At 38.5% G+C, this 26,974-nt stretch overlaps 1 protein-coding gene across 5 annotated transcripts in view; it reads left to right on the plus strand.

Moving 5' to 3' along the window:
- CLOCK (clock circadian regulator) overlaps window positions 1-18,425 on the plus strand; it is a 47,954-nt gene extending 29,529 nt beyond the window's left edge. For 3 of the 5 annotated variants that reach the window (XM_065737014.1, XM_065737015.1, XM_065737016.1), the window contains 17 exons: window positions 1,780-1,871; window positions 2,748-2,837; window positions 4,295-4,415; window positions 4,969-5,082; window positions 6,526-6,644; window positions 7,185-7,267; window positions 7,505-7,611; window positions 8,215-8,362; window positions 8,600-8,675; window positions 9,556-9,697; window positions 10,044-10,144; window positions 10,658-10,747; window positions 11,223-11,381; window positions 12,642-12,848; window positions 14,125-14,333; window positions 14,612-14,885; window positions 17,328-18,425. In XM_065737014.1, the coding sequence (XP_065593086.1) occupies window positions 1,780-1,871; window positions 2,748-2,837; window positions 4,295-4,415; window positions 4,969-5,082; window positions 6,526-6,644; window positions 7,185-7,267; window positions 7,505-7,611; window positions 8,215-8,362; window positions 8,600-8,675; window positions 9,556-9,697; window positions 10,044-10,144; window positions 10,658-10,747; window positions 11,223-11,381; window positions 12,642-12,848; window positions 14,125-14,333; window positions 14,612-14,885; window positions 17,328-17,507 (2,312 nt within the window). In that variant the 3' untranslated portion in view covers window positions 17,508-18,425. The remainder of the gene's footprint in view (window positions 1-1,779; window positions 1,872-2,747; window positions 2,838-4,294; window positions 4,416-4,968; window positions 5,083-6,525; window positions 6,645-7,184; window positions 7,268-7,504; window positions 7,612-8,214; window positions 8,363-8,599; window positions 8,676-9,555; window positions 9,698-10,043; window positions 10,145-10,657; window positions 10,748-11,222; window positions 11,382-12,641; window positions 12,849-14,124; window positions 14,334-14,611; window positions 14,886-17,327) is intronic. The other 2 variants (XM_065737018.1, XM_065737017.1) reach the window with 2 other exon arrangements.
- The last annotated feature ends 8,549 nt before the right edge of the window (window positions 18,426-26,974 follow it).

Below are 26,974 nucleotides of genomic sequence, written 5' to 3' on the forward strand. Positions count from 1 at the left end.
GATATTTTTTTTCTAAGCATATTTATGATATGCACTAAGTACATAAAACATTAACAATTATGCTGCTCCTTTAAGGGAACTGTCTAAAAACGTAAAGAGCCCCTGAAGAAAGATATTCCTGTGATCATAATTTAGGTACCAGATATATAGCTATGTTTTTGATAGTATTTTGCAAAATCAGTATTGCTTTGTTTTGTTGTGTTTTTTTTTTAATCCCATAGCTGTCAAACAAGTCTGTTAAATTTATTTTCTAAATAACCCTGAAGTTGTTTGGGCTGGATTGACAGAGGCATCTGTTATACAGTTGCTTCATAAGGTGCGAACTGTCGAAGTTTTGCTTGTCTGGAGTGCTCTGCTGATCCGTTTCATTGGAAGTATTTGTTGGACGCACTAATTTTGATGCTTAGTTTGTGCTTTGAACAGTTGTTTTGTCTCTCCTGCTTCCACATAAAGCAAGATAGATCACTGAAAAAGCTAATCCAAGGGAATCTAAGCTCCCTCTTGGTTATCTGATATCTACATAGCTGTCAGATTTAACTGGGATGATAGAGTGCTGTGTTTTCCAGCAAGCTTTGTTGGGCTAGTTTGTTTGATGAGAGAGAGTGGCATGCCTTGGGAATTTGGGAATACAGACATGAAACACAGGCATTTTCTGTTTACCTTTTAGCTGTAGCATTGAGGGGGAAAAAACGCGAAAATATCTGTAAATACTTTCAGCTTTTTATTGAAAGAATACTTTCAATATCTGTAAATAACTTCAGCTGAATACAACAAAGGAACCAGCTATTAGTTACCTTTAAAATAAAATAAGTAGGCTATTAAAGGGTATGAATAGATATTTGTTTATCCAGCAATGCGTAACTTTAAGGTATGTTATGATATGGTAAATACTCCCTTAGTATTATTGTCACAGTTCAAGCTGCACCATATGTGTTTTGCATAGTGCCATTAGAAAGATAAACATAAATCTACTTTTTTTTGCTGTAGCTGTTGTTGTCTTTTTGTTTGGTTGATTTTTTGTGTGTTTTTGGTCGGTCTTGGTTTTGAGGATGCAAGAAAAAATGTAGCTCTAGGAGTGGATATTTTTTAAGGCCTAAGGCATTTGTCCTTGACATAGTGGGACAGAATATTTGTGTGACTGCAGTTATCATATTAAGATATCTAAAGCTCTGGCAGCCAGTGCTTACCAGCATTGTTCTGCACAGGTTTACATTACAATATTCTGCATAAATTGTTGGCTAAGTTCAGAAGCTTGCTTTGCCTTGGATCTGTTCATTACATTACCCGAGCAGTGAATAAATTGCTCAGCAAAGATTGCCTGCTTTACTGTTGAAAATCCTACTTTGGTCAGCCATCAGATTTAGATTAACTGTGTTGCTTCTGTTTTTTTCTGGAGCACTTCCACTTCAACCAAGCTTGGTACACTGGGAACACGTCCAGATGAACTATCTGACTTGTTTGTTATCCAGAGTGGATTCTGCTTCCTATTGTAAAAACAAAACAAAACAAAATAATGCAGCTGGCTGAGCACACTGAAATTACAGTACTGAGAACTTCTAACTTGCTAATACTGCTTTGAATACTGCACCTCACTTTAGTTTTGTAAACAAGAGAAATTTGAAAATGCTAAAATAGTAAAAAATTGATAAATGAGCAACATACACATAGAGAAGACTGGAGAAGCTTTTGCTGCTTCCTGCTGTTAATATGTGACTTAGTGGAAAAAATAGTGGCTATTAGGTATGTGACTCCTTATACTGTATTTTTGTTTCATTCTAGAAATTACTGCACAATCAGATGCCAGTGAGATTCGACAGGACTGGAAACCAACATTCCTTAGTAATGAAGAATTCACACAGTTAATGTTAGAAGTATGTTATTTCTCTTTATCTGGAAGTAGAATATTACCTCCTAGGGAGTAGTGAGTCCATGATGACATTTTTTGGTTTGGTGGTGTATCTTTTCATTTGCATCTTTTTGTTCCAACTATATATTTTCATGAAGGTGAATTTCTGAATTTTCTATGTATTTGAAAAGTATGTGTTAGTGAAATAGTTGCTTTTGTTTTTAAAGATTTTCTAGTATTTATCAAATCTTCTTACAAAGTATATGTCCATAACTAGTGACTTACAATTAGAAGACAATGATACAAAGTTTTTGAAATTGTGACCTTTAAACTTTCCAATTTAGAAATGCAGTTCTGTCATGCCTTTGTTTTCCACCAAAAGACAGACATGTTATTTTCAGCTGGAGTAAGTTTGAGTTACGTAGAAGATAAAGCAATCAGAAGTGTATCTCACAGTACTTAAGCTTAATAAGATCTTGCTATAAGTTTATTATATTGAGATTGGAGATACTGAGATTTTCGATCTTTTGATTTCGCCACCTCTTTCATTTATTCGTTCTGTCATTTCTCCTCCCCCTCTTGCTTTTGCCTTCAGCTCATTTTCCTGAGCTTTCTGTTGTTTGAAATCATGTAATTGAAAATAGCAAGGAGACAACACAGAGCCAAGTTAACAGCGGCTAGATCTATAAGGACCAAAATCTAGATTATTTAAGAACAGAGCAACATGGAAATTGTAATGCTCATAGTGTAAAAGCAAGACTGAGAAGTTTTAATAGACAATTCTTTGTTATAAAAAAAAATCAATTAAAATTGGTCTGAATTCTTTTCAGTGTTAAATATAGCTTAACATTTTTAATATGCTGTTTCTTTTTATTTAACTGACTATTATGTTTAATTTCAGGCTCTTGATGGTTTTTTTTTAGCAATTATGACAGATGGAAATATAATATATGTGTCTGAAAGTATAACTCCTTTACTTGAACATTTGCCAGTAAGTATGAATTGCTTACAGTAATGTGCCAGTTTCTCTGTGGATGATATTCTGCTATGAGTACTATTAATCTTTGTTCTTTTGGGCATTATAGTGCAGATGTGTATGGTATTCTACTGCTTTTGCATTAATCCTCCAACCTGGGTTGTGTCCTGTATTAAACATTTCCTTTGGATATGCAGAATGCAGTCAGTGCTCTGTTATGCAGGATTAAGAAGTACCAGACTAGTATCAGTTTTTCTTCAACATGACTATAACAGCAGATGTGACTGTCGGAGATCCATTAGAGTTCACACCTATCATAGCCTCTACATGAATCAGAAGAATATTGCTAAAGAGCAGTACCTTGGAATTTTTTTTAACTGTTTTTGACTGCTTATTTGCCAAAGAACTCTTACAAGAAATATGTTATTGCTGATTCTGCTTTTTAGGCTAGGTAAATGCTTTGAGTGTTATCACATTCACTCATCTTTAATTTTGGTGACATCACTCATTGGTAAATTAAGCATTCTAGTTTTCAGAAGTTACCTTTGAATAATGTAACTAAGAAATGGGAAACATCAGTACTCAAAAATGTAAACAGTTGATGTGTGGGACAGAGTTCTTTCTAGAAGGGAGAGACAAATTATTGGTAGAGGCTGGCTGGATAAGAGAACTTTGCAGAGCATGGAGTGTCGTATTTTAAAAATGATCCTGCCCAACAAATTCTCTAAGGTATGCGTGATATCAGCATTAAATGATAAAAAATTATACAAGTAAATGTGTTTTATTTTTGTTTTTTATTTAAATTTATAGTTTACCTAGTTCTCAGAAGCATAGTTACCCATTTCTTTTAGATGCAATGTATATATTCTTAATATATATTCCTATTATCTTTTCTGAATACTTAATCAAATAGATTTATGCATATGAACATTCGTTCAGTTTAATTGAGTTAATCTGTATACTCCTCATGCTGTGTGTGTAGTTGTGAAACTGACTAATTCTAAAACACATTCATAAATCAATCCCAATTGAATGTTGTTGTTGCAAATATTGCAAACTGCATGACATAGGGAGGTGCTGCCTTTTGTTACAAAATACTGTTTGGATGTATTGATTGCCAGTGATAGGTTACAGTGCACTAGATCACCACTATGTAATTTCTAATTTAAATGCTGCTTTATTTACCTCCCAGAGTGATTACTAGAAGTTCCACTGCCACTGTGCTAAAGTGCATATGCATATCTGATACATTCATGGCATTTTCGTTAAATGGTTCAGTGTCAAAACAAATCAAAATGGGATTACTTTTTTTACTCGCAAAGTGTTCACATTTAATCCAGCAAGTGATTTTAATTAGTAATATTTGAGTGGTATTTTTCTGGACTGTGGAATTGTTTGGCTTTGAAATAATAGTGTTTGTAATTTTGTTTGTCTTGCATTAGTTTAAAATGTGTTAAATGTTTTCCTTTCAGTCTGATCTTGTGGATCAGAGTGTATTTAATTTTATCCCAGAGGGGGAGCATTCTGAAATTTATAAAATTCTGTCTTCTCATCTGCTGGAAAGTGATTCATTGACACCGGAATACTTAAAATGTAAGTAGTTGCATTAAAAACAATCTGCTTTGTATCGTATGTGATTTTTTTTTTCCAGTGGTACTCATGCAGGAATGTGTGGATGAGGCCTGGAGCATGAAATGTGCAACTTGAATGGAAGCACTTTCATGCTGTTTTTATTTTCTCCAAGGAGTAATTTTGTGTTGTGTGGCATCTCACTCTATGACTTTGTTTACATAGCTTCTATTTAGACCATTCTGGCAGCTGGAAAGAATGAAAACAGGCCATGGGTGTTGGAAGGACATAAAGTTATGTTTTGGGCAGATGCTTGTTTAATATAGTTCTATTTTTTTCATGGGATCTCTATGTCATTGGCATTCAGTCCATTCATACACACATTCCAAATGAGTTCTCCTTTTCTTTAGCTAATATCACACTGGTTAAAAGCAAAGGCTGTATTTACCTATTTGTAAGCACCAGGTTTACAGTATCTTGATAAAGTATGCAACTTAATTGTTCCTGCTTTCCATTTCTTGCTGCCTGTGTGTTTCATCAGTCATGCAATCTTTTTATTTGTTTGTTCTTTTCTCAGCAAAAAATCAGCTAGAATTCTGTTGCCATATGCTGCGAGGAACAATAGACCCAAAAGAGCAACCTACATATGAATATGTAAAATTTATAGGAAATTTCAAGTGTTTGAATAATGGTAAGTAATTTCAGTCACATTAGAGTGGAATACGTAGGGAGCTTTGTACCTGAACAAGCTTAGGATGATTGTGCAAAACTTAAGGATAAACTAAAATCAGTCTTTGACACATACGTGCATTTGAAGGCAAAATGTTAAGACTTTCAGTTAAAGAAAACTGCAGAACACTTCTAAAGAGTGTAAGAGAAATTTAAGTCAGTGCTTTAAAGTAAGTGCCTGAATTAACTTAATGTATAATCCATATTTAATCAGGTGAGTAAGTAACTTGAGGATCACCATTACTAAGTATCCACTGTTCTCATTATTCTAGCAGTGAACTGACAAGTAAAATGCATGTTCTGCACTCCTCCCCCTGCCCTGAGCCACCCATTTCTGCTTTCAGGTTACTACTCAGATCAGTGCATGGACCGTTATAGAGTTTCACTTTTCTGCACTGAATGACTTATCTCATCCACTGCAGTTATTTTTATTCATTATTTCCACTTTTGTATTACAGTATCTTAAATTTGTTTGGGCAGCCTGTGCTGAGTAGCTGTTTGAGAGGCATAATTATTTGGTTAGTCAGGCAGTGGGGTGTGCTCAGTAGATCACTTCTCAAAAATAAAATAAAATCAAAAACTGTGTCTTGCAAGCAAATCAACTGACTTTTTTTTTTTTAATGAGTATTCTTCTCCTAGGATGGGGAGAGGTTGTGTTAGAGCCAAAGGGAGGTACCTAATGCTGTAGGAAAGCTAGAAAAACAGGTCTGTGAAGATTGAATGTGATGTTAGTCTCAGAAAGAGGAGATGGAGAACTGTGGGTTTATCAGCTGCCCTTCAAGATCAGGAAATATTCCTAAACAAACAGCTGAACTATATGGGCACCTCAGGAAGCTAACAAGGAGCTGAATAGCAGATGTGGACTATTCAGGTACAAATAGCATTCACATCCATTCAGCTTTCTCTACCAGAGTTAACACACTGTGTGGATAAGACAAATAAATTGTATACTTAAGACAGCTTTTGACCATGATCATAGTACATATTCATGAACTTGTAAGGGAACCATGTATTAACTGGAATTGCTAGGAGTAGCTGCAGGAACTGGTTGAAAAAGTTACCACAATTCACTGTCAGATTGATGAAAAGGTCCTTTTCTGGGTTTTGTCAGTATTTGCATTTATGTTATGAATAACGAAACATAGTTTACGGTCATACAGTGAAGCAAGAATGCTAAAAACATGCAAAATGCCCCAAGTATAGAAAATAAGCTTCTTCATGGTTGTGTTCCTATTACTACTGTTCCTTCATATATGTATTACATGTAGCAGTTTTCACATTGTTTGACAAATTCTGAAGAAACTACATTAGATAAATACTGATCCATTTGTCTTATGATGTGACTGCTGTTCTCCTCTATGCCTGTCTTGTAAGCTTTGCTGACCACTTCTCTGTCTTCCCTCAGTTCCCAATTCAGCACACAATGGTTTTGAAGGAACTATTCAGCGGTCGCACCGGCCTTCATATGAAGACAAAGTTTGCTTTATAGCCACAGTTAGGTTAGCTACACCTCAGTTTATCAAGGTTAGCACTTTTATGTCATTTGTATCACATTTATATCATTGTATATCACTGTTACATCATTTTAACCATAGTCTGATCAGGAAAATGCAGCACTTCAGATATTATTGATGAAAGCCATAAGGTATTCTGTTACATGAAACTGAAAATACCATGTTTCTTACTACGGGACTAAGCTTCTGCAATAGCTGAAGTAGAGATTTAGTGTACTCTCTATCTTATTTGTAAATCTGAAGTAAGGTGACCATCTTTCTAATTCTGCTTCTTACCCATTCTAAGCATGTACTGCTTGTACTACTGTGCTTGTAGACACTGAGCTTGAATTTACTAGCAGCTTTTAAATCAACTGAGTGTCAGCCTAGTGTGGCTAATATTAGATTCTACTTTGGTGCTATGCATCAAACCAAAAACCCCAGTGAAGTTTACAAATTTTATACCTATTGTAAAGTTATCCACTACCTTCAGGTAAGCCTGAATTGAAAAAGAACTTATGAGTTAGAATAGAGCAGTTTTGAGAGAGATTTTTTTTTTTTTACTTTTTAGGAAATGTGCACTGTTGAAGAACCCAATGAAGAGTTCACATCTAGACATAGCTTAGAATGGAAGTTCCTATTCTTGGATCACAGGTGCTGCAATTCTTTCTATATATAGCAGCAATAGTAGCTGAATCACTTTTATGGCTATAATATGTAGAGTTCACTAATCAGTATTATTTGTATTATTTATTCATAGCTTATGTTGGGTTTAATTTTTTTTTTCAGAGAAAAATAAAAAATGCAAATGCAAAAAAAAAAGCAAAAACAAAAAATAATGATTTTTTTTCCTTATGAAATGAAAATGACTGTAATTTTTCTGTTAATCAGGGCACCTCCAATAATAGGCTATCTTCCATTTGAAGTTTTGGGAACATCAGGCTATGATTATTATCATGTGGATGATCTAGATAATCTGGCAAAATGTCATGAGCATTGTGAGTATGACCAAGTTGCTAAAACGAGCAAATTTGCTTTCTAGATGTTCAGTTTAAAGTTTAAGTGGTTTGAGTGAAGTTTTGTTTTATCTTTCAGTTAAGTTTCTTTACTCCTCCTATTCATTTAATATGATACTACTGCTCTTGATCTTTTTCTTTTGATGCAGAACTGCAAAATAGATACAACTTTTAATTTAGATCTTTCATTGTGGTGAATTGAAGGGCACAGCACTATGATTAATACTTCTCCAGTTCCAATAGCATTTAAAAAGCTTCTGTGATGTTTAATAAATACAAAATCTGTTAGATGTGTGATAGAATAAACTTTCTGTTTAGCTATGATTTTCTTCAGTTTTTCTTTGTTGTTTTTTTGCATATAAATATTTCACAATATATAAAAGTTCCACAAAAATGGTAATTTGAATTTTGCATTTCTCAGATGAATGCAGATTTTTCTGGTAGAAAACAACAGTTTTAATTCTCAGCCATAATATCAGATTGAACATGGGCTCAGAACATATGGAGTTGAGAAATATTGCTTGTTGTATAATTGCAGTATTTATGGACTGAAAAGACAGTAAACTTTATTCTTCACTTTTACAGTAATGCAATACGGGAAAGGGAAGTCGTGTTATTACAGATTCCTTACAAAGGGACAGCAGTGGATTTGGCTGCAAACACATTACTATATCACGTATCACCAGTGGAATTCCAGGCCAGAGTTTATTGTCTGTACGCACACAGTTGTAAGGCAAGTTTTCCTTCCTGAATCTATTGTAGAGATACTTAGATTACATTTGTATGGGATTTGGGAGTTGTATTGCTAGTTAGTATTTTTTGAGAGAGAAAATAATAAATAATAAAGAATCACTGGAAAACTTCCTGAGATAATTTGTAAGCAAGATACATCTGAGGATTTTGTTTTCTGAGATAAATTTTTTAAATCATTGAGGGATTAAGCAGTCATATTTGGTTTGTTTTTCTATAGTTATGCAGAAGTCCGAGCGGAACGGCGTCGAGAACTTGGTATTGAGGAGTCTCTTCCAGAGATAAAAGCAGATAAAGTGAGTAACAGACATTTTGTTTCACCTATTCTTTATTTCATTATAAAAATATCATGTAGTTAATACTTAGCAGCAAGAAGTATTTGCCCAAACAGGGCAAATTAAAAAAGTACAAAAAAGTAATTATTTCAATCTCTACACAGTATGTCAGTTTGAAGTTGTTAAAGAAGTTTAGGAAGGATGTCTAACTGTTATCCCACTGCTCCTCTTAGCAGTTTATATACCTGTAATTATAACTTGCCAGTATCCCTAAGTCCTTACTAAGATCTAATTTCTTTAGTTAGGTTCAGTTATAAATGTTCCTTACTGGAAGGGCCCATAACCTGAAAGAACAAGGTCAGCACACAGAGATGACTTATAGGAATTCACAAAGTAGGAATTGTTTCATTATGTGACTCCCTTCTGCTTCTTAGATGTATGCAAAATTCATTTTGAATGAACATCCTTGGAAGCTCAGCAAGTTTTAGTTGAGCCAGCTTGCGCAGATACACCATGGTGTGTTTCCCTTGGCAGTTCAGCAAGTTTCATCTGGCAGTGCTCCTTCTAGTGGAATTAACTTTTCCTTCCTCAGAAGGATAAGCAGTTCACTCCTAACACAGGTGTTCAGACTTAATGGAATTGCTAGAGAAGGAGGTCAGCTCAGCAGTCACTTTGTGATGTCTGCATGCATTTTGGTTTCTAGGTTTATATGGCTTTGTTTTATTATAAAAGTTGTTATGCGGGAGTAGAAGTTGCAGATGCAAAGCAGGATGCTACTTTGGCACAGTTAACAATGAAAGAGGTTGGTGAGCCACTGCGTGGTCTTAGGTATTTGCTTACAGAAATGTACCTTGTGGGCTGAATCTGATAAAGTAGCTGTTGTTTCTGTGTGTCTCTTCAGAGTCAAGACTCCGGATCTGACAATCACATAAACACAGTGAGTCTCAAAGAAGCACTGGAAAGATTTGATACCAGCCCCACACCTTCTGCTTCCTCCAGGAGTTCAAGAAAATCTTCTCATACTGCAGTATCAGATCATTCATGTAAGCATCAACTATTGAAAATATATTCACCTTCTTAGCGAAGACTTTCTCTGCTTTACTTCATTAAATGCATCTCCAGCAGTTAGTCATCATTTTATTAAAAGTGTGCAGATGAGAATGTCCTTTAAGATGGATCAGAGATCTGCTAGACACTAAGATTTGCAAAGGTCTTATAATGATTTCCGTTTCTAAAAGTGCAGTAGCAGCCCCTACAGTGCCCTGTTTCAGTCCATGATATTGCATTATTATTCTTTTATTCAGGAAGAGCTTCCTGCAATTTGATTCTTGCATTGCAGGATTGAGATTACTATTAATATGTCTCTTTTTCTTGTAACAACATTGTCAGCAACACCAACTAAGATGACAGTGGACACTAGCACTCCTCCAAGACAAAGCTTATCTGCTCATGAAAAGTCTACACAAAGAAGATCATCTCTGAGTAGTCAGGTAACTCTTTGAAGAAAAATTTTTGTATTAGATCAGTGTGATTTTCCTTTAAAATCTATTATTAAATTCATGTAACCTTTTTTTATTTCCTCTGAAAATACAAAATTTAAAATGTAAGATTTCTGCTTGGGATATTTGACTATCATTTTATGCACCTTCAGAGTATACTACATTTTAAGGAAATACAGTAATTGAGCATGTAAGTATTTATGTTTTGGGCTTCAGAATTTGCAAAAATGTATCTGAGTCTCTGCTTTCACTGGCACATAACTTGTTTATATGACTCTGCATTTTACATATATGTGTTATATATGTATGTACATATATATATGCCTGGATGCCGTGCTCAGAAATCCGTACCAACAGAGGTAACCCTCTGTTTCACATTTACATGTATATATGTACACATTAATGTGGTTCCATTTTGAAATTGATGGTTTATGTCAATAAACATTTCATGTCAAGTATCAAATCCATTCTCTTTTACTCATGTCATTTTTTATTAAACCCTAGTCTCTAAGCTCTCAGTCTCTTGGACAATCAGTAACGCAGCCAACGATGTCTCAGCCTACTACTTTACAGCTCCAGTCCAGCATGTCCCAGGTATGGATTAAGCTGGTTTCCTAAGTTGTTTTATTATTTCTTAAACAGTCTTGGTCTGGCTATAAAGTTAATTAATCTTTCAAAAATGGAGTTCTTAGGTGCCAAAGTTGCCTTTAATGTTATTCTCAAAAGGAGTGAATTTCTATTGGACAATTTCTAAACTGTGGGAGCTTTTAGCATCCACAGTACCATGTGAATTACTGAAGTTTTTATGGGGTCCTATTGATTTGTGTGCTGATCAGTTTCTTTTGCTGTGATTTGTTTCGTTTTGTTCTAAGCAATCTAATTCTGATGCATCAGGTAAACATGAAGTCTATTGCGTTTTTGTACTGATGATTTTGTCCTTGGTTGATGACTACTAGGAGTTAAAAAAGCAGTGCTTGATTTCTTCCCTAGTCTGGAGGAGTGTATTTACTGCTTGTGAATTAAATGTGATTATTTTTGCTCAGCTTATGATTTATACATTGCACTACAGCCTGTCTTTCAGTTTTCAGCTCAATTAGGAGCTATGCAGCACCTAAAGGACCAGCTAGAGCAAAGAACTCGCATGATAGAGGCAAATATTCATCGGCAGCAGGAAGAGTTGCGGAAAATTCAAGAACAGCTTCAAATTGTCCATGGTCAAGGACTCCAGGTGAGTTGGTGTAACTCATATACATTTTGATCTGTAGAGAATTTAGGGATCTAAAATGAAGTTTGGGCACTTCATTCCGCAATGGGATTCTCTGTACTCCTTGTCAGCTATCTTCTGGACCTCGTGTTACTGTTCCTGAGGTACCTAAATATTATGTATATATTTATATTTTTATGTATAAAGAGCCTATCACCTGGTTGATAAACATTCTTTGGAATCATTCTTATGGCAGGGTTAAGAACAGGAGTTTCAACCAATATACATATTTTATGTATTTTTAATTTTGTCATTCTGTTTTCAGCAGCTATCTTGGGAGGAGAAGAATGACCCTATTGATTGGACTTTCTTAGCTTAAAAAAAAAACAACCATAACATTCGAAAACCTAAAATACATCATAAGAAAAGAATCTAAATATTTTCAGTGTGTGCTGTGAACAAAGAGTCAAAAAAAAAATAATAAACATATTTCCTGGCAGTATTGAGTATGTTGCTTAAATTCTGTTGAGGAGTAGGAGTTTCTGGTATGTGCTTTTTTTTGATGTTTTACTGTGATCTCCTGTAAGATTTCCAGCAGTAGATTAGACCTTTAGAGGTACTTGAAAGGAGAGATTCACAGCTGTCATCCCATGCATGACAAAGGGACCTTATTTAGGACTGTGGAAACTAGAAGACAAACTCTTAAGTGCTGCACATTCTGCGTTATTGCATTGAGTTTTTCGTCTGACATTTTGTAAAGACTCAAACTACTTTCATGCTAAATTCAGTTTATTGAAACAGGGTGATATTGGAAAATTCAGTAAAACCAGTATGGTTTCTTAATTTCCAAGGAAGATTACCTTCTTGATGCTATGTCTGTATCAATTGTTTCTGAGATTTTGAATTAGTTTCCCTTCTAGAGACTCAACAAGTAGAAGCTGAAATTTCTCTAAAGAATTCAATCTTTAGACAGTTAAAGCCTACATTATAAGTCAGTCTACAAATAGTCCATCTTCTTTAAAAACAAATATTAAACCTCAGTGTTTAGGGATTTAAAATTCAGGATTCTGATTCTTAGCTGTTATAGCAGAGTTTTTGAATACAGACCTTATATGGGGAGATAGCCCCTTGCTTTTTGTAGTTGCAGTGCCGTTTCAACACCTAACATGTGAGATGAAGCTTTATCTTATTTTAATATCATAAGAAATTAAATTTAGCTTTTGCCTAAGATCTTAAACAATTAACAGATTTTTCATAAGAGCTAATTTTAGGATTTTTTTTAAGATGTTCTTTCAGCAGTCAACTTCTGGACTAAACTTCAGTTCTGTGCAGCTTACATCTGGAAATTCTTCAAGTGTTCAGCAACTTGCACCAACAAACATGCAAGGTCAGGTTGTTCAGACTAATCAGACTCAAAGTGGGATGAACACGGGACATGCAAGTACACCACACATGATGCAGCAACAGCCTTTGCAGAGCTCTGCATCACAGGTAAAATTTTCCCAAGGGAGAAATGCAAGAATAGCTTCTCTGTCTTCTCCCCTTCTCCCCCTGCAAATTTTTTGTGACCGTGTCCTTAGAATCAAGTTTATTTCTTGATGTTCAAAGTTTTACAATTGAAATGTACTTATATTCTTACTAATGCGATTTCACACCTTGCTTTAATTTTAAAACTTAGAAATGTAAGTAATTACAAATATAAATAATTACAGTTTACAAATGTAAATAATTCCAAATGCTTTTTGGAAAGACCAGTGTATAGAAAACAGCTAGCTTGCCTTTTGGTGAATTTTTATGAATTTTCTATTGACAGAATGTACAGCGTGAGAACATTTGTGCTAGCTGAGCTTGAAACCCAGTGCCCAGACACTGATCTCTACACTAAATGCCTAGAAAGACATAAGAACAGGAAAAGCATATACTGATGCTTCTGCAGTTGACTTTTCTGCTCCTCAGCAATTTCAGTCAGATGCCATAGGTGATACTTTTTGCATTTTAAATGCCTTTGATGGATTTTTTTCTTCTGTGGGTTTATTCAGTTTGTTTTGATTACATGTAAACTTCTGAAATCCACAGTATCTTGCAGTGAGTTCTACAGTTTTAGCTCCTGCAAAATTTGTTGGTTTGTTTTTTGAACCTGCCACCTAGCTTTTATGCCGGGAAATACATTGAGGAGTTACTTCTTTTGTCATACATAATTTCATAGTCCTCTTTCATATGCATATAAGCCTTTTTCTCAAGCTGAGGAGTTCTAATGTGCTTGACAGTTTTATAGAGAGGCTGCTTATAATTGTAATCTCCGTGGCCATCCTCCTCTTTACTTTTTTCCAAATCCCATACTACTTTTTTAAAATTTGTGATGAGGCAGAGTAATGGTGGGCAGTTTATCAATTTAGTATTGAGTTAGTTCCAGACTTTGAAGTATGAAATTGATAATGTGAGGTAATGTGCATGTTTTAATGTGGCACAGAGATGCTAAAGGAATGGAAGACAGGATCTTGAACAAACAGTATGCAAGCAGATGAAATATTAAGGAAAAAGATATTCTGAAGAGGAGAAGAGATTAAGAGATTTTCAGATGCCCTAGAGCCAGTCCCACCTCCAAATCCTCAATTGATAGGAAATACCTGTCTACTTTAAAGTAAGAATTCATTTGTAATAGCAAAACATTAGCAGTTGTAAAGCATGGGTAATTACAATGAGGAGGATGGTTGTAGTAGCTGGCTATTTTCAAGTGACTGATTCATTATGTATTCTTCCTCTACAGCATAGTCAACAGAACGTACTTAGTGGACACAGTCAACAACCTTCCCTTGCCAGTCAGTCGCAGAACACAGTCTCAACACCTTTGTATAACACTATGGTGATTTCTCAGCCAACAACCGGAAATGTGGTGCAGGTTCCTTCTAGCTTACCACAGAACAATAACCAGAATGCTGCTGCAGTAACTACTTTTACGCAGGATAGACAAATCAGGTCAGTTTTCAAGATCGTGTTCGGTTGACTTGTACTGTGTTACCACAGCATTTATAATATCATGTAATAGAAAAGTAGCATAAAACCCCATATTATGTATTATTGTAATCACACAGCTGTTGAGCTAAACTTTACCCAAGACAGCGTGTTCGTAGGCTTATCATAACCAGAAGTGTTACAACAAGGTATGAACCTGACAAAACCTGCAGTTGTCAAGAGCACCTAAAGCTTGATGCATTTTTCCTCAAGTGATGCCAAATGTCTTTTTCTGTTAACAGATTTTCTCAAGGTCAGCAGCTTGTAACAAAACTGGTCACAGCCCCAGTTGCGTGTGGAGCGGTAATGGTACCAAGTACTATGTTTATGGGACAGGTGGTGACAGCTTACCCCACTTTTGCTGCCCAACAGCAGCAGCCACAGACTTTGTCAATAACACAGCAACAGCAGCAGCAGCAGCAAAGTCAGCAAGACCAGCAGCAGCAGCAGCAGCTCACTGCAGTTCAACAACCAGCTCAGCCACAGCTGACCCAGCACCCGCAACAGTTCCTACAGGTAATGTAGCATTCTCTAGAAATTTGTCAGTCCTGAAACTTCAGCATGCTTATCTTATAATTATTTGATCTTAAAGACTTGGGTTGCCATGAAAGTAATGCCTTCTATTAATTTTCTTGGAAGCTACAACTGATACAGGGAACACAACAGTATTTGATAGAGCAAACTCTCAGCTACAAAACACTGTTTTTCAACAGTCGCTACCATTAGCTATGTGTTTTTGCCAGCAATGAACAAGAGCCTGCATGCCATGCTCATAAAAATCCATACCAACAGAGGTGACCCACTGTTTCACAGCTGCTATTATGGTATTGTTGCTAGGAAAATGTTGCCCACGCAGTCCATCTTTCATCGGCCCAAACAGACGGAAGTCAGAAGGTACCAAATCCAGACTATATGGAGGGTATGGTAGGACAGTCCAGTTAAGACTGGCAGTGTGTTCTACAGTCTTTGAACTGATGTGGAGTCAGGCATCACTGTGTTGCAAGAGAGGTTGTCTTCTTCTCTGGCTTTACTCTGGCAGTCTGGGCTTTCAGCTTAGTCAGCATTGTGATGGAGCAGTCAGAGCTGACGGTTTGTCCAAGTTCCAGGAAATCCAGAATTGCACCGTTCTTATCCTAAAAGATCGTGCACATCACTTTACCCCTTACAGCTGAGGGCTGTATCTTGAACTTCTTTTTCTATGGGAAATTCACATGTCACCATTCTGTAGACTGCTGTTGTAACTCCAGCTTGTAGCAGTCACACCACATCTCATCACCAGCAATGATGCAATCCAGTAAACTGTCACCTTCAGCATCATATTGGTTCAGTAGGTCCTGACAAACTTTTATAACATGCTCTTTCTGTTCCTGTTTGAGCATTCATGGGGCACAGCTGGTGCAAACTTTGCAATATTCTAGCGTTGCCACCATCTTTTTCAACACACTGAAGCTGAACTTCAGCTCTGTACACATTTTCCTGGTCACGCTCTGCTGATTCACGTGGATGAGCTGATCGAGATGCTCTTCATTTCATGGTGTAACAGCTGTGCACAGCCATCTAGAATGACTGCTAAGGTCATTTACTCCAACTGCCAACCCTCATGCCATGTCCACTCTAACCATGCCCCTCAGTGCCACATCTACATGTTTCTTGAGCACCTCAAAGGGCGGTGACTCCACTCCTTCCTGGGCTGCCCATTGAACAAACTTTCTTACTATGTGCAGTCTTTCTTTTACAGTAAAAGAGGTTTCCTGGGTAAGGGTGGAATTTCTACACTGGAGTAAGTAGCTGGAAACTCATATATATAAGTTTATATGCACAAGGAATAGTTAAGATGCTGTTCAGGGATGAGTAGAATTTTCTTTACCTGGGCCAGTGGCAGAAAATATTAACTTGTTAAAAAAGCTCTTTATAAGAGCATACAGTTTCAGCCACTCATCAGGCAAAGGCTTTTTAGCTGTAAGCTAAAAAAGAAGAAAAAAGAAGCAAACTGAAGAATAGTTAGTGATTTGAATTTCAGCACTCATTTATGCTGTTTAGTGGGTAGGTAGCGTCTGTCCGTGCTTTTAAATTGAAGTTTGTGCAGTTCTGACTACATTCTGTTGAAAACCAGAAGATCTGTGATAGCTGAAGAACTCCAATCGTCTGTTCCTGTCCTGGAATTTCTTTCTAGGCAACTGTTTAGGGTTTTTAATATAAACTTGTCAGCCCTCCCTCCCTGTTGAAGTGTTAGAATTTGAAGAAAATGTTTTTTTTTTTGTTGTTGCTGTTGTTTTCTCTCTCTCTTTGAAGAAGGGAGAAAAGGAGCAGTGCTTTTCCTGTCTATGTTCACCAGGGCTTCTCATAGTCTGATTCTGCTGGTGCACCAGTGATGTAGTTGCAGAACTTGTTCTGGATTGGGATGTTGAGTTCCTTTTGTACCCACCCTTAGCTTGACTTTCTGTAGCACCATCATCTTTTGTTTCTAAGGAGAGCCACATTAAAAATAAGTGTTACTTGCAGTAATGATTAATCCCCATCAAAGGAGATGTTTGGGTCTGCAAATGGGGCAGCTGCCTCTGTTTTCTTCCTTGGATTTTTATCCAGGGATAAATTTGATCTGTGCCAAGTCATGCTTTGGCATGCCAAGGCATTGCTTTCCTGTGTGACTGCAGTAACAGACGTGTACGGTTAAAATAGATTCCTTAGGCCCTGCTATGCTCTTCTGGTTTGAAATGGAGGCAAATTGCCATGTGCTCTACCTGTTGTCACAGGACATCGTGAGGAGCAGCTGCTTTATCAAGTGCTCTAATTATCTCCATTAATACAAACTAATCTTTGCGTTGTTTGTTCAGCTGCACTTACCAAATCAGAAGTTTATTTTGACTGAACCCTTCCACAGAGTTAAGAAGCAACCAGGCCAGCACTTTGACTCAGAGTAGCAGAAAACATAATTTTCTTCTGTTTGCATGTTTTTAGACATCCAGGTTACTTCACGGAAATCAGTCAGCTCAGCTTATCCTCTCTGCTGCTTTCCCACTACAGCAAAGCACTTTTGCTCAGTCCCACCACCAGCAGCACCAGTCGCAGCAGCAGCAGCAACTCTCACGGCACAGAACTGACAAGATGGCGGATCCTTCCAAAGCGCAGCCACAGTAGCTGGGGGCTCTGCCTCTTTGAGAAGTCAGCTACCAGGAGGGGGCTGCTCCATAACCACTTGCACTGAGGTTACAGAGGTAGCAGTACAAAGCCTTTCTAACGCCGCGGTATTGAGACCTACAGCTAACTTCTGCAATCTGTTAAGCAAAACCACAGGGTGACGGCAGGGACGTGGCCAGCGTTGGTCGTTGTCCCATTTTCTGTGCTCTAAAGGGTTTGCTGCCATGTGTTAATTTGTCCAGGTGAAATGGAAGAATGTGACTGAAATGAGAAGGATGCTGAGAATATTGGTATTTTTTATCAGTTCTGTACATTTTTCAAGTGTTAAAATGGACACAGAGCAATTGTTTGATTTAGCAGAAAAAAAAATAATGCCAGGAATATAGTCCGACAAACATCTAATTTTTTCAGATGATTATGGGACAGTTAATATTTTGAAAATGTTGTGTGAAATCCAGTTCTCTGTTGTACAGATGCTGTAAAATATTGTGTATATGTCTGCATAAAAGGAGAAAGAGCAAAATATTTTATATGATGCATGAAATGTAATCTGTTATTTGTAGGTTTGCATACGTTTCCCTAAACTTTCACGCCATACTCAGACTGATGTTTTCCTCTGTTCTGCCCCGTTGTTTACAACATGCTGCATCGTGACTTTCACCCTCAGTGTGGGCACAAGTCTCCTGTTTGAGCTTTGTCCGTGATGTCACAGTCTGTTCGGTGAGGTATAGTGTGTTGGTTAGTTGACTTCTCGAGGTTAAATTATTGCCGAAGCTGTTTGAACTGGTGATCATGCATCAGGGTTCAGGGTATTCAGATTCATGAGGATCATCCATCCTTTCATACCTAAGTCATTTTATTTGGAAAAAAAAAAATAGGAATTTGCACTGCTTCCTTGCGGATGGTTTGGAATTTTATTCCCCAAAGCTATCTTTTGATATAGTTCATAGTTGGAAATATTTATGTAAAATGTTAAAAAAAAAAAAGAAAAAAAAAAAGATGGTAATTTTCAAGAATGTTTCAGTTATAGGAGTAATTTGCACAAAAAAGAAACAAATATATTTACATTTAATAACCTTTTGGGCACTTTTTAACCACTTTCTCTGTGGTGAGAATTGTAACTTGTTAAAATATGTTGGAATCTTTTTATTCTCATTCAAAAATTAGATCTTTCTTTAGTCAGAACTAATTCAGGGTCATTTTAACAACGACAGAAAAACCCATAGTGCCTTGATTTTAATTCAGGTGATAATGTTGAACATCTTGACTTACAGTGTCTCGAATCTGTAACCATTCTCAATTTTGAAGTCTTAGTACATTGTCAGCCACTCTTGTGTATCTACTTCATAGCTGTTTCTGCATTGTGATCATCTCAGTAATGAGCAGAGTTGAGAACGTGAGCGTCTTTGAGTACTGCTCCCCCTCAAACACTAAGTGAGAAACAGAGGAGGCTCTGCAATCAGGTAAAAACTTGAAGGTATTGAAGATCTAAAAGTAGATGTAAAAGTGGAGAGTGCTCCTTTTGCAGGAGTAGGGAGAATAACCCGATTCAAAATAGTAACAGTAAAGAAGTCATTTCTGTAGTGCTTAGAGTATGTTCTGGGGGAGATCGTGGTCGATTTAGGAGATATCACTGAACTAAGACTTCAGAAGGCAACTTCACTTTATAAAGAAAATAAAAAGTTCCAACAGATACGATGTGCTATTTTAAGTAAACGTTTGGTAGGGTTTTACGGTACTAGTTTGTGAAAACCACAACTTTAGAGGAGAATAAACGAACACAGATAGATCTGAGAATTAAAATAAAACAGCAAAAGCAGTTAAAATTAGTAGTAGGGAGAGAAAGCTGGATTAATCTTGAATACTGAGGAGGAGGTGAATGAATGTAACCAAATGGTGACGGACTGTTTTGTACTGTGGAACAGTTTGATTGTATTACTGGGCGAGCCGAACCCGCAGGAGGGCGGCACCAGTCCAGCGAGCGCTGGATGCCGTTGGCGTTTTGGGGCTGGTCTTTGCCTCTGTGAGCGTCCCACCACTGCATCTTCGTTGTTCCCCACTTGCAAAGCAAGAGTTTGGTACCAAAAAGCACGGTTGTGAACAGGGAGGGAGTGTGAGAAGTGCAGTACCAAAGAAAGTTAGATCGTGTTCTGCTGCAGGAGGCCTCTCACGGCAGGGAGCAAGTGCCAGTACCAGGCATAGCAAGGAGAAATTCTGCTTCACTGAAGGATTTCTGCCGTTCTCTGAGCTGGGATAGGGGTCAGAAGCCTGTGCTGTACAGCTCCACGTAACAAAGTTTGCCTTGCTCTGCTCTGCTCCCGCTCCATCCGCCTGCTTCTAAAATAAGCTGCCTTACTGGAGGTCTGTGCTAGCAGCACTGCTGCTTAATGGAAGTAGGTGAGAGAAAAATTGTTAACAGTAATATCAGAGCACTAAAAAAGAAATCTGGGAGAGCTTTAATAGTGCTGTTAGAACTACGGAATAGTGGTAAAATAGGTTTATTAAGCTATTATACTGAGAATTACAAAAAAATAGAGATAACAGCCAGCCAGTTCATGATGCAGCTTTTAATACGAAGCTCCATTTAAACTTCTCTTCCCATCTCCCCCCTCCCCAATACTCTGGTGTGCTGCTATAGGTCTGTTGGTAAAACGCTGAACTAGGTGAGAGAAAATAGATGACGGCGATAGCAGGGCTGCTGCAAGAGAATAAAGAGATGTACGCTTTGATCAGGAAGCTTTTTGTAACCTCGGAGAGAGGTCATTCAATTATAGATTCATAGATACATTAGGTTGGAGCTACCAGCCAGTAGGCGAAGCACAGAAGGTGGGGAAATGCAAAGAAACTGGAAAAATACGGCATCCATTTGAAAAATACCTACCGTGAATCAGGCAGACTTTATAGAAAAGCAAGTATGTAGACCTTGCTCCATGTTCTGTGCGAGGATGTGAATGCTTTGTTTCACAGCTGCTGACTCAAAGCTGTATATTTAAGGCGTCTGCGGCGTCCCCCGTTGCTGAATCGATTGCTGAGCTGTCCTTGATTTTAGTGGGAAGAGGACCGGGCTGTCGCCTCTTCCTTAATCAGCCTTTTGCTTCTGCCTGACTCATTTACTACAGTCATAGATTATTTGCATCATCCTAATCAAGAGCATGATGAGGAATGCTGCGATGCTGCAGGTTCTGGGGTGCAGATGTTACAGAATGACTCTGACAGAAGGGAAGGAGTCTGTTAAGGAGAGGGTTGTGTTTGCAAACACGCGGTCTGGTGGTACGGAACGGAGTGAAAAAAAGTTGAGAAGACAGACATTGTTTGCCTGCAGTGGGTGAGGATTTGAAGAAAAGCTTTTAGGAAAATTACAGAGAAAAAGAATATATAGCTATTTTTATATTATATTTAATATATATTTGTATATAAATACAAAAAGATTCTAGTAGGAGCTCTCCATATGCCTTCCATTTCATCTAGAAGGTTTACCTTCTGCACTATGGTTCCGGTGTGTCGCCACTTGTGTGGGCATCCTGCCTGCTGCCAAACACCAAAATTAGTAACCCAGTATCCTTACAACAGGTAGGTTTCATTTCAGCTTTATGTAAGAAACCAATTAAAAGAAAGCAAGCTCTATCAGGCCGTTTGTCACAGAAAAAGAAATTCTCTTAAGATTCAAATAGCACTTTCTATTATTTTTTTTTAATTTTTATTTTTTGGAGTAATAAGCACTTTACTGAAAAGACTATTTGAAAACCATTTATTTCCTTAGTCAGTGAAACTGTTAAGGGGGGAGGGGGTGGGCATCGAGGAATAACGTGTAGAACTGTCAGAGAGAGACATTTCTGGAAAATGTCTCTTTAATATGGTGATCCTTTAAGGCTCAAAGTGCAAGGTGAAAAAGGCTTCTGGAACTGGCTGGCTTTGTGCTTTCTGTGGTGTGGGGGAAGGACGAGCACTAACAGCTCCACTCGGAGGAGCCCGTTCACATTGCACAGTTGCCTGTGAGAGAGACTCATGTGGAGGCCCACCTGCCTACCCAGGAATTCTAAGTGTCCCTTAGTATTATAATGCGTGTGACAGTGTACCACGGGGTTAAAGATGTGGCCTTTTGCAGATGTTGAAGTCGATTCAAAAAGCATTTATACGTTCAGAGAATTGAACCCGGGTCCTGTGACGAGTGCTGTAGATGTCACGGCACTGGGAGATGTCAGATTCATGAGTTTCTCTATCTGAAATCGTTATTAAAATTAGTTGTGCAGTCAGAGGACTGGAAAGAAATGGTTATTTTGATGGAAAGGAGAGATACTAGTTTTACTAATTAACTTTTTATTTTTTTACTTATCCCTGGTGGAAAAAAAGTTGAAGAGTTAAATGAATTTGGATGAAAAAAAGACGTATTTAAACCAACCGTAGTAGGTGAGACAACTGTGAGCGAACATTTGAGACGGCTGTGGTTGTCCTGAGCCTGGATGGGTGGTTGCTTTTTCAGTATCGTGATATTGTGATTTTTAACACTACATTCCTTGTCTTTTTTTTTTTTTTTTAACCAGGTGATTTAAGCTCTGTTAAACCTCATGCTGTGTCATCTGCATGCATCGTGCCAGCATGATACGCTCTGTTCAAAGAAATTGTACCTAAATAAAAAGGAGGGAAAAACAAAACAAAAAAAAACAAAAACACAAAACAAAACACTGTGTCTGAACAAAATCCTGTGTGGCCTATACAGAGACCCTAGCTGAGACTGAGATGCTGCGCTAATAGACAATCAGTGGGTACTTTATTTATGGAACACTTTTGGGAACGGTCTTAAAGGTGTTACTGCTTTGAAAGCAGTCGGCGAGTCGTGTTTTCTAAACAGAAAGGTAAAAACTATTTATTTTAAAATCCATCAGATTGAACGTTGAGTTTTTAAGCAGTGTTGATTTCAGTGTCTCGGGTTCCGGTTTTGTTTTGTATTATTTGAACTGGCATTAGCTTTGTATTCGTCCACCACCGACCCCTAGCGCCGCTCATATTGACGTCAGGAAATGTAGATGCAGTTCCCTGGTGTTCGTGTGACCATTACTAACTGTCAAGTTTGTTGTTTTGTTTTTGTTTTTTTTTTTTTTAATTGAATAAATGTAACATTTAAAATTTTGCTTTCTGTAGCTTCTAAGGTTCTAGAATTCTGTTTTTTTCTCTGAGTTCCTTCATGTCACTTCGGTAACAGTTTCACAGTGAAGTGCTCTCGTACCCTTTCCACAGATGTAACAAAGGCACTCTCTACCCCCCGACAACTGACGCGTGAGAAGTTGCTCGATGTCAATTTAACCTTCTCTCCCTCCCCAGAGAAATGACTTGTGAGACTTCAGTAAAAATGCATACTGTACTCCTTTCTTGTCTGCTCTCTGTATGTCTGAACTGATGGCTGGAGACCTTCGCTTTGCGTGGTTGTGCTGCCACTGCACTCGGTTAGATGTGCACGCTCCCTGGTGGTTATCTGCTTGGGCAGGGGAGGTTGAGCAGGCCCTTCCCACACTTCCAGGGGTAAAGCACCTTTCTGTACTTCTTGAAACTGCCCCTCCTGGGGGAGGTTAACCAAACGGTTAAGGGAAGGTAGGAGAATAGGAAATCCCGTAGTTGAAGCTGAATTCCTAGAGGAAGCGATAAATACGTTCAGTCCTCTCTATGATCAGCTGTTCTTTTCTCTGAGTCATCATCACAGTGGACGCCCACGTTAAAACTACTGATATTTTGTCTTTGGGAATTAAGGAATCCTTGTGCAAGTTGTGTACCACCTCCAGCCCTCAGCAATCCCACGTGCCACAGGAAACAAACCGAGCTGCAAAAGCACCACAGTTAAAAGCTGCCTACAGCCACCAATACCAAGGCTGATGGTACACAGCATGATTAGCACTTTTCTTAGACCTGAACTTTGGAAATATCAATATATTTTCCCCATAAACTTATCAAGAAGAGCTGTAATTATAACTACTGCAGCACCTGAAGCAATGCCGTTCAATGACCGCTGCTGTGCAAACTGAGAAACAAGAGCTGTGCTTACAGGAGAACGCTGGGTACTTGGGAAGATTAGCAATCCAAAGGTTAGCTACCCCGGCGCTCCGGGCTCGGTGTCAGCAATACAAATTCCAGACCTCAGCTGCCAGAGTCCGACCAACAGTTCCAATCTTCAGCATTCACGGTAGCACACAGTCCCTTTCAGATACCTTTAGCACCTCTATTTTCACACAGGAAGTATCAATCAGCCCAAGGATAGACCTCTGTGGCACACTGCACAGACGGGTGCTGCCATTCTTTTCACCTCAGCAATAAAGTCGGCCCGAGGTCGTAGTGGCAACCTGCCACGAGCACTGGCTTCTGGGACACGGCAAGAGCTGAGAGAAATGCCGTGTCAGCAGGGCCAGTGCTCCTACACAGCACCCAGTGTCATGGAAGTAACTCTCCTGATAACTCTGGGTAATTTGGATGAAACTGCACGCTCCTCTTTATTCAGAAGCCATTTGTGTGATGCAAAGGAACTCTGAATACAGCCACTTACTAACCTGCAGCTTTCCACAATTAGCACGTGCCCATCAAATCACACTGCCGAGCAGCGGCTCAGGGTATGCAGACCTTCCTGCACTGCTGTGAGGACAGGCTGGTTTCTGAGCTGGACCTGTACTTTGGCTCACCAGGTTTCTTTTGAAAACAGCTCTGTACTGAAGATTACAAGTTTACAAGTTTACCTTAATCTTTGCTTGGCGCACTTTGCCACACACAGCGTGACGAGGGCTGCGGATCACTCAGCTACCACAAAAACAACAAGCACCAGTTTCCTCTCATTTTAAACAACTTTAACTGGTGAGAGGTGTTTTTTTTCCATCCCTGTAGTGCTGACTATATCATCTCAATTCTGTTTCCAGTGTTCAAGCCTGGAAATGAGTAGTTGGAGGTGGCTTGTGCTTTTAAGTTTCCATTGCGTTCACAGCCTGAGATGCAAATTCTTGCTTTAGAAGCTGATGTGGAAATTCCCCTGGAGCTGGCAGGGAAGCATGCTGGAACTGATAATGCATCCCACTTCAGTAGGGTTGGAAGCTGGATCACTGCTTATGTCCGTACTGCTGGTGCAGTGATTTGCAGAGCCTTATCTTACTGCCTGAGCATCCACGCACCACCTTTAACATCCTCCAGCCACAAAGCAAACGGAATTGCAGACAACCACCAAAACCTCCACCCAGTTTAGTCTCTGTTTCTCATTCTACTGCGCAAGGTAAACACAAAACATTTTTTGCAACAGCTAGTTAGTGCTGAAAAGACATTATTTTCCATTCTCCTATGCTCAGCTCCACTGCTTAACACATTACAGCCCACTGAGTACGATGGAGGGAATCAGACAAAGGTGCAATGAATGAACTACCACTCATTCCAACAGCACACAGTTCTCACTTCGTCTCTTGGCACAGAGAGAAGAAGAGAGGCAGTGACAGTTTATTTTTCTAATTAGAGATCAGTAACATCTTCCAAATTTAGGGGCAGGTAGAGGGCAAGACGGGGAAAGAGCCACAGGGCTTAGGATGCAGACTAGCCATCGGGATACACCACCTTAGCTGTGATACCTATCCATCTACATACACATCTCGTGACAGTGACCTGTATCTCAAGTCTACAGGGATTTCAAGACTGAGCAGTGCCACATCTCCCCAGGGGCAATGCAGCAGTACAGTGAAGAAAGCTGCTAAAATCCCAGAGACTGAACCAGCCGAAGCACAAAGCTGTCAGAGCCAACAAAGCAGGCAGTTAGGGTGTGTGCACTATGCAGCAGCTGTATGGAAGGACACAGGCCCTGCTAGAGGGATGGCAGCAACTGGGGGTCTCCAAGCACCTCCATCAGGATTCAGTTACACCATGACTACACTACACTGGTCTTGGTACTGTGAAAACTGACAGCATTAAATCACTACAGTTAGTAGTATCTGCTACAGTGCCTTCAAAGACTTCTGCTATAATCTGAAATCTACTTCATTTTATAATACATTTCCAAGCATAAGTCAACATTTGCACTAAACAACCAAAACCAGGAGAAGCATTTTCCTATCTCAGTAAATACCTGCCCACGTACCATTAGCAGCCAGGCACAGGTCAAAAGCAGCAGTTCGCATCACACAGAGTTTATAATGGCAGAATGTAAATGTGAAAGATGCACAGATTTGTTCCATGACTTCATATTTAACTCTTAAAAAAAAAAGAAAAAGATGTTACATAGCTTCATTTCTTCTGATAATCAAAATTGTTTTAATATCAAAACATTTCAAGAAGCACATAGGAAGTTCAGAATGTTTCTACGTGAGGACACAGCCAACTGGTCTGGCTTCTGATCAAGAATTTTCAGCAGGTGCCTGCAGCACCGTGACTCCCCAGCCTTACCTAGCACACTTGTAACAACTGCTGCAGTAGCACCACACAAAAAGCAGTTTCCCAGAGAGCTATTCAAGTTTAGGCTCTCCCCTGCTCTGGGTTCCCCGTTCTTTCTTTTCTGAGGTGATCCATGTAACGCATCCCCTGTGGGTACAAGGTTCAACACACTACAGGAAGGCATGCACGGGGTGTGGGAAAGAAGAGGCTGCAGTGATTGTTTACAATGCTTGATTCAAAACTGAACAAATCAGTGCATTACCCAGCAATTAACAACGGTACCGCCAGCAGCACCCTTCTTTCAGGTCAGGACATGAACATTTAGGCCCGGAGGCTGCAGTCCTAACTTGTTTTCATACCACTGTGCATAAAAGGAATCAAGTGACTGCAGTCTCTGGAGCCTCAGCATTAAGGGCTTTCTCCTGGCAGCAAAACCCAAGAGGAGGCCTCCCACCCTCTGCTGTTCTCAAGCTACAATTTGGACAATCAAATTTGTAATGCTCGATCTTACTTTAGCTTCAGGCTCAAGTAGCAGACAGATGCTATTAGAAACTCTACCTTCTGCTTTAAAGAACTGCGACTGAATAGCTCTTAACGTCTTATTTAAGCTATTAGCTCAAAATCTAATAAGTTACCAAACAGCAGGGAGAACCACGTTTCAGTATCCCACTGTCTTATGCTGTCAACATTTCCAAGGTTTTTATAAGCAGTATTTCTAACAGTATCCAAAATAAATGTAGTAAGGTTGAAATAAATCATCACTTTAACCTCCATTAATTACGGAACTGCCAAAAAACAATACTGAAAATGACTCCAAATGAGACGCTATGTTTTATTAATACTCCTCCAGATTACATTTCTATTCCTAAAAAGAAAAATATGAACAAATCTAAATCTAAAGATTCCGTTATTGTTCAGTCCTGGGAATGAAACACCGTTAAGTTGGACCACTTTATTACTCTCCACATACTTTATAGTTTTGAAAGTCAAGAAAGAAAAAAAAAAAGAGAAAAAAAGTCAAATACCAGTAGCTTCAGATTGCACATGGTAGGTTGTTAATCATCACACAACGTCCTGATAAAAAT

The sequence above is a fragment of the Cyrtonyx montezumae genome, unplaced genomic scaffold (genome assembly GCF_038088225.1).
Source record: "Cyrtonyx montezumae isolate F1298 unplaced genomic scaffold, pur_monq_1.0 scaffold_2, whole genome shotgun sequence".
In the NCBI taxonomy this organism is placed as follows: Eukaryota; Metazoa; Chordata; class Aves; order Galliformes; family Odontophoridae; genus Cyrtonyx; species Cyrtonyx montezumae.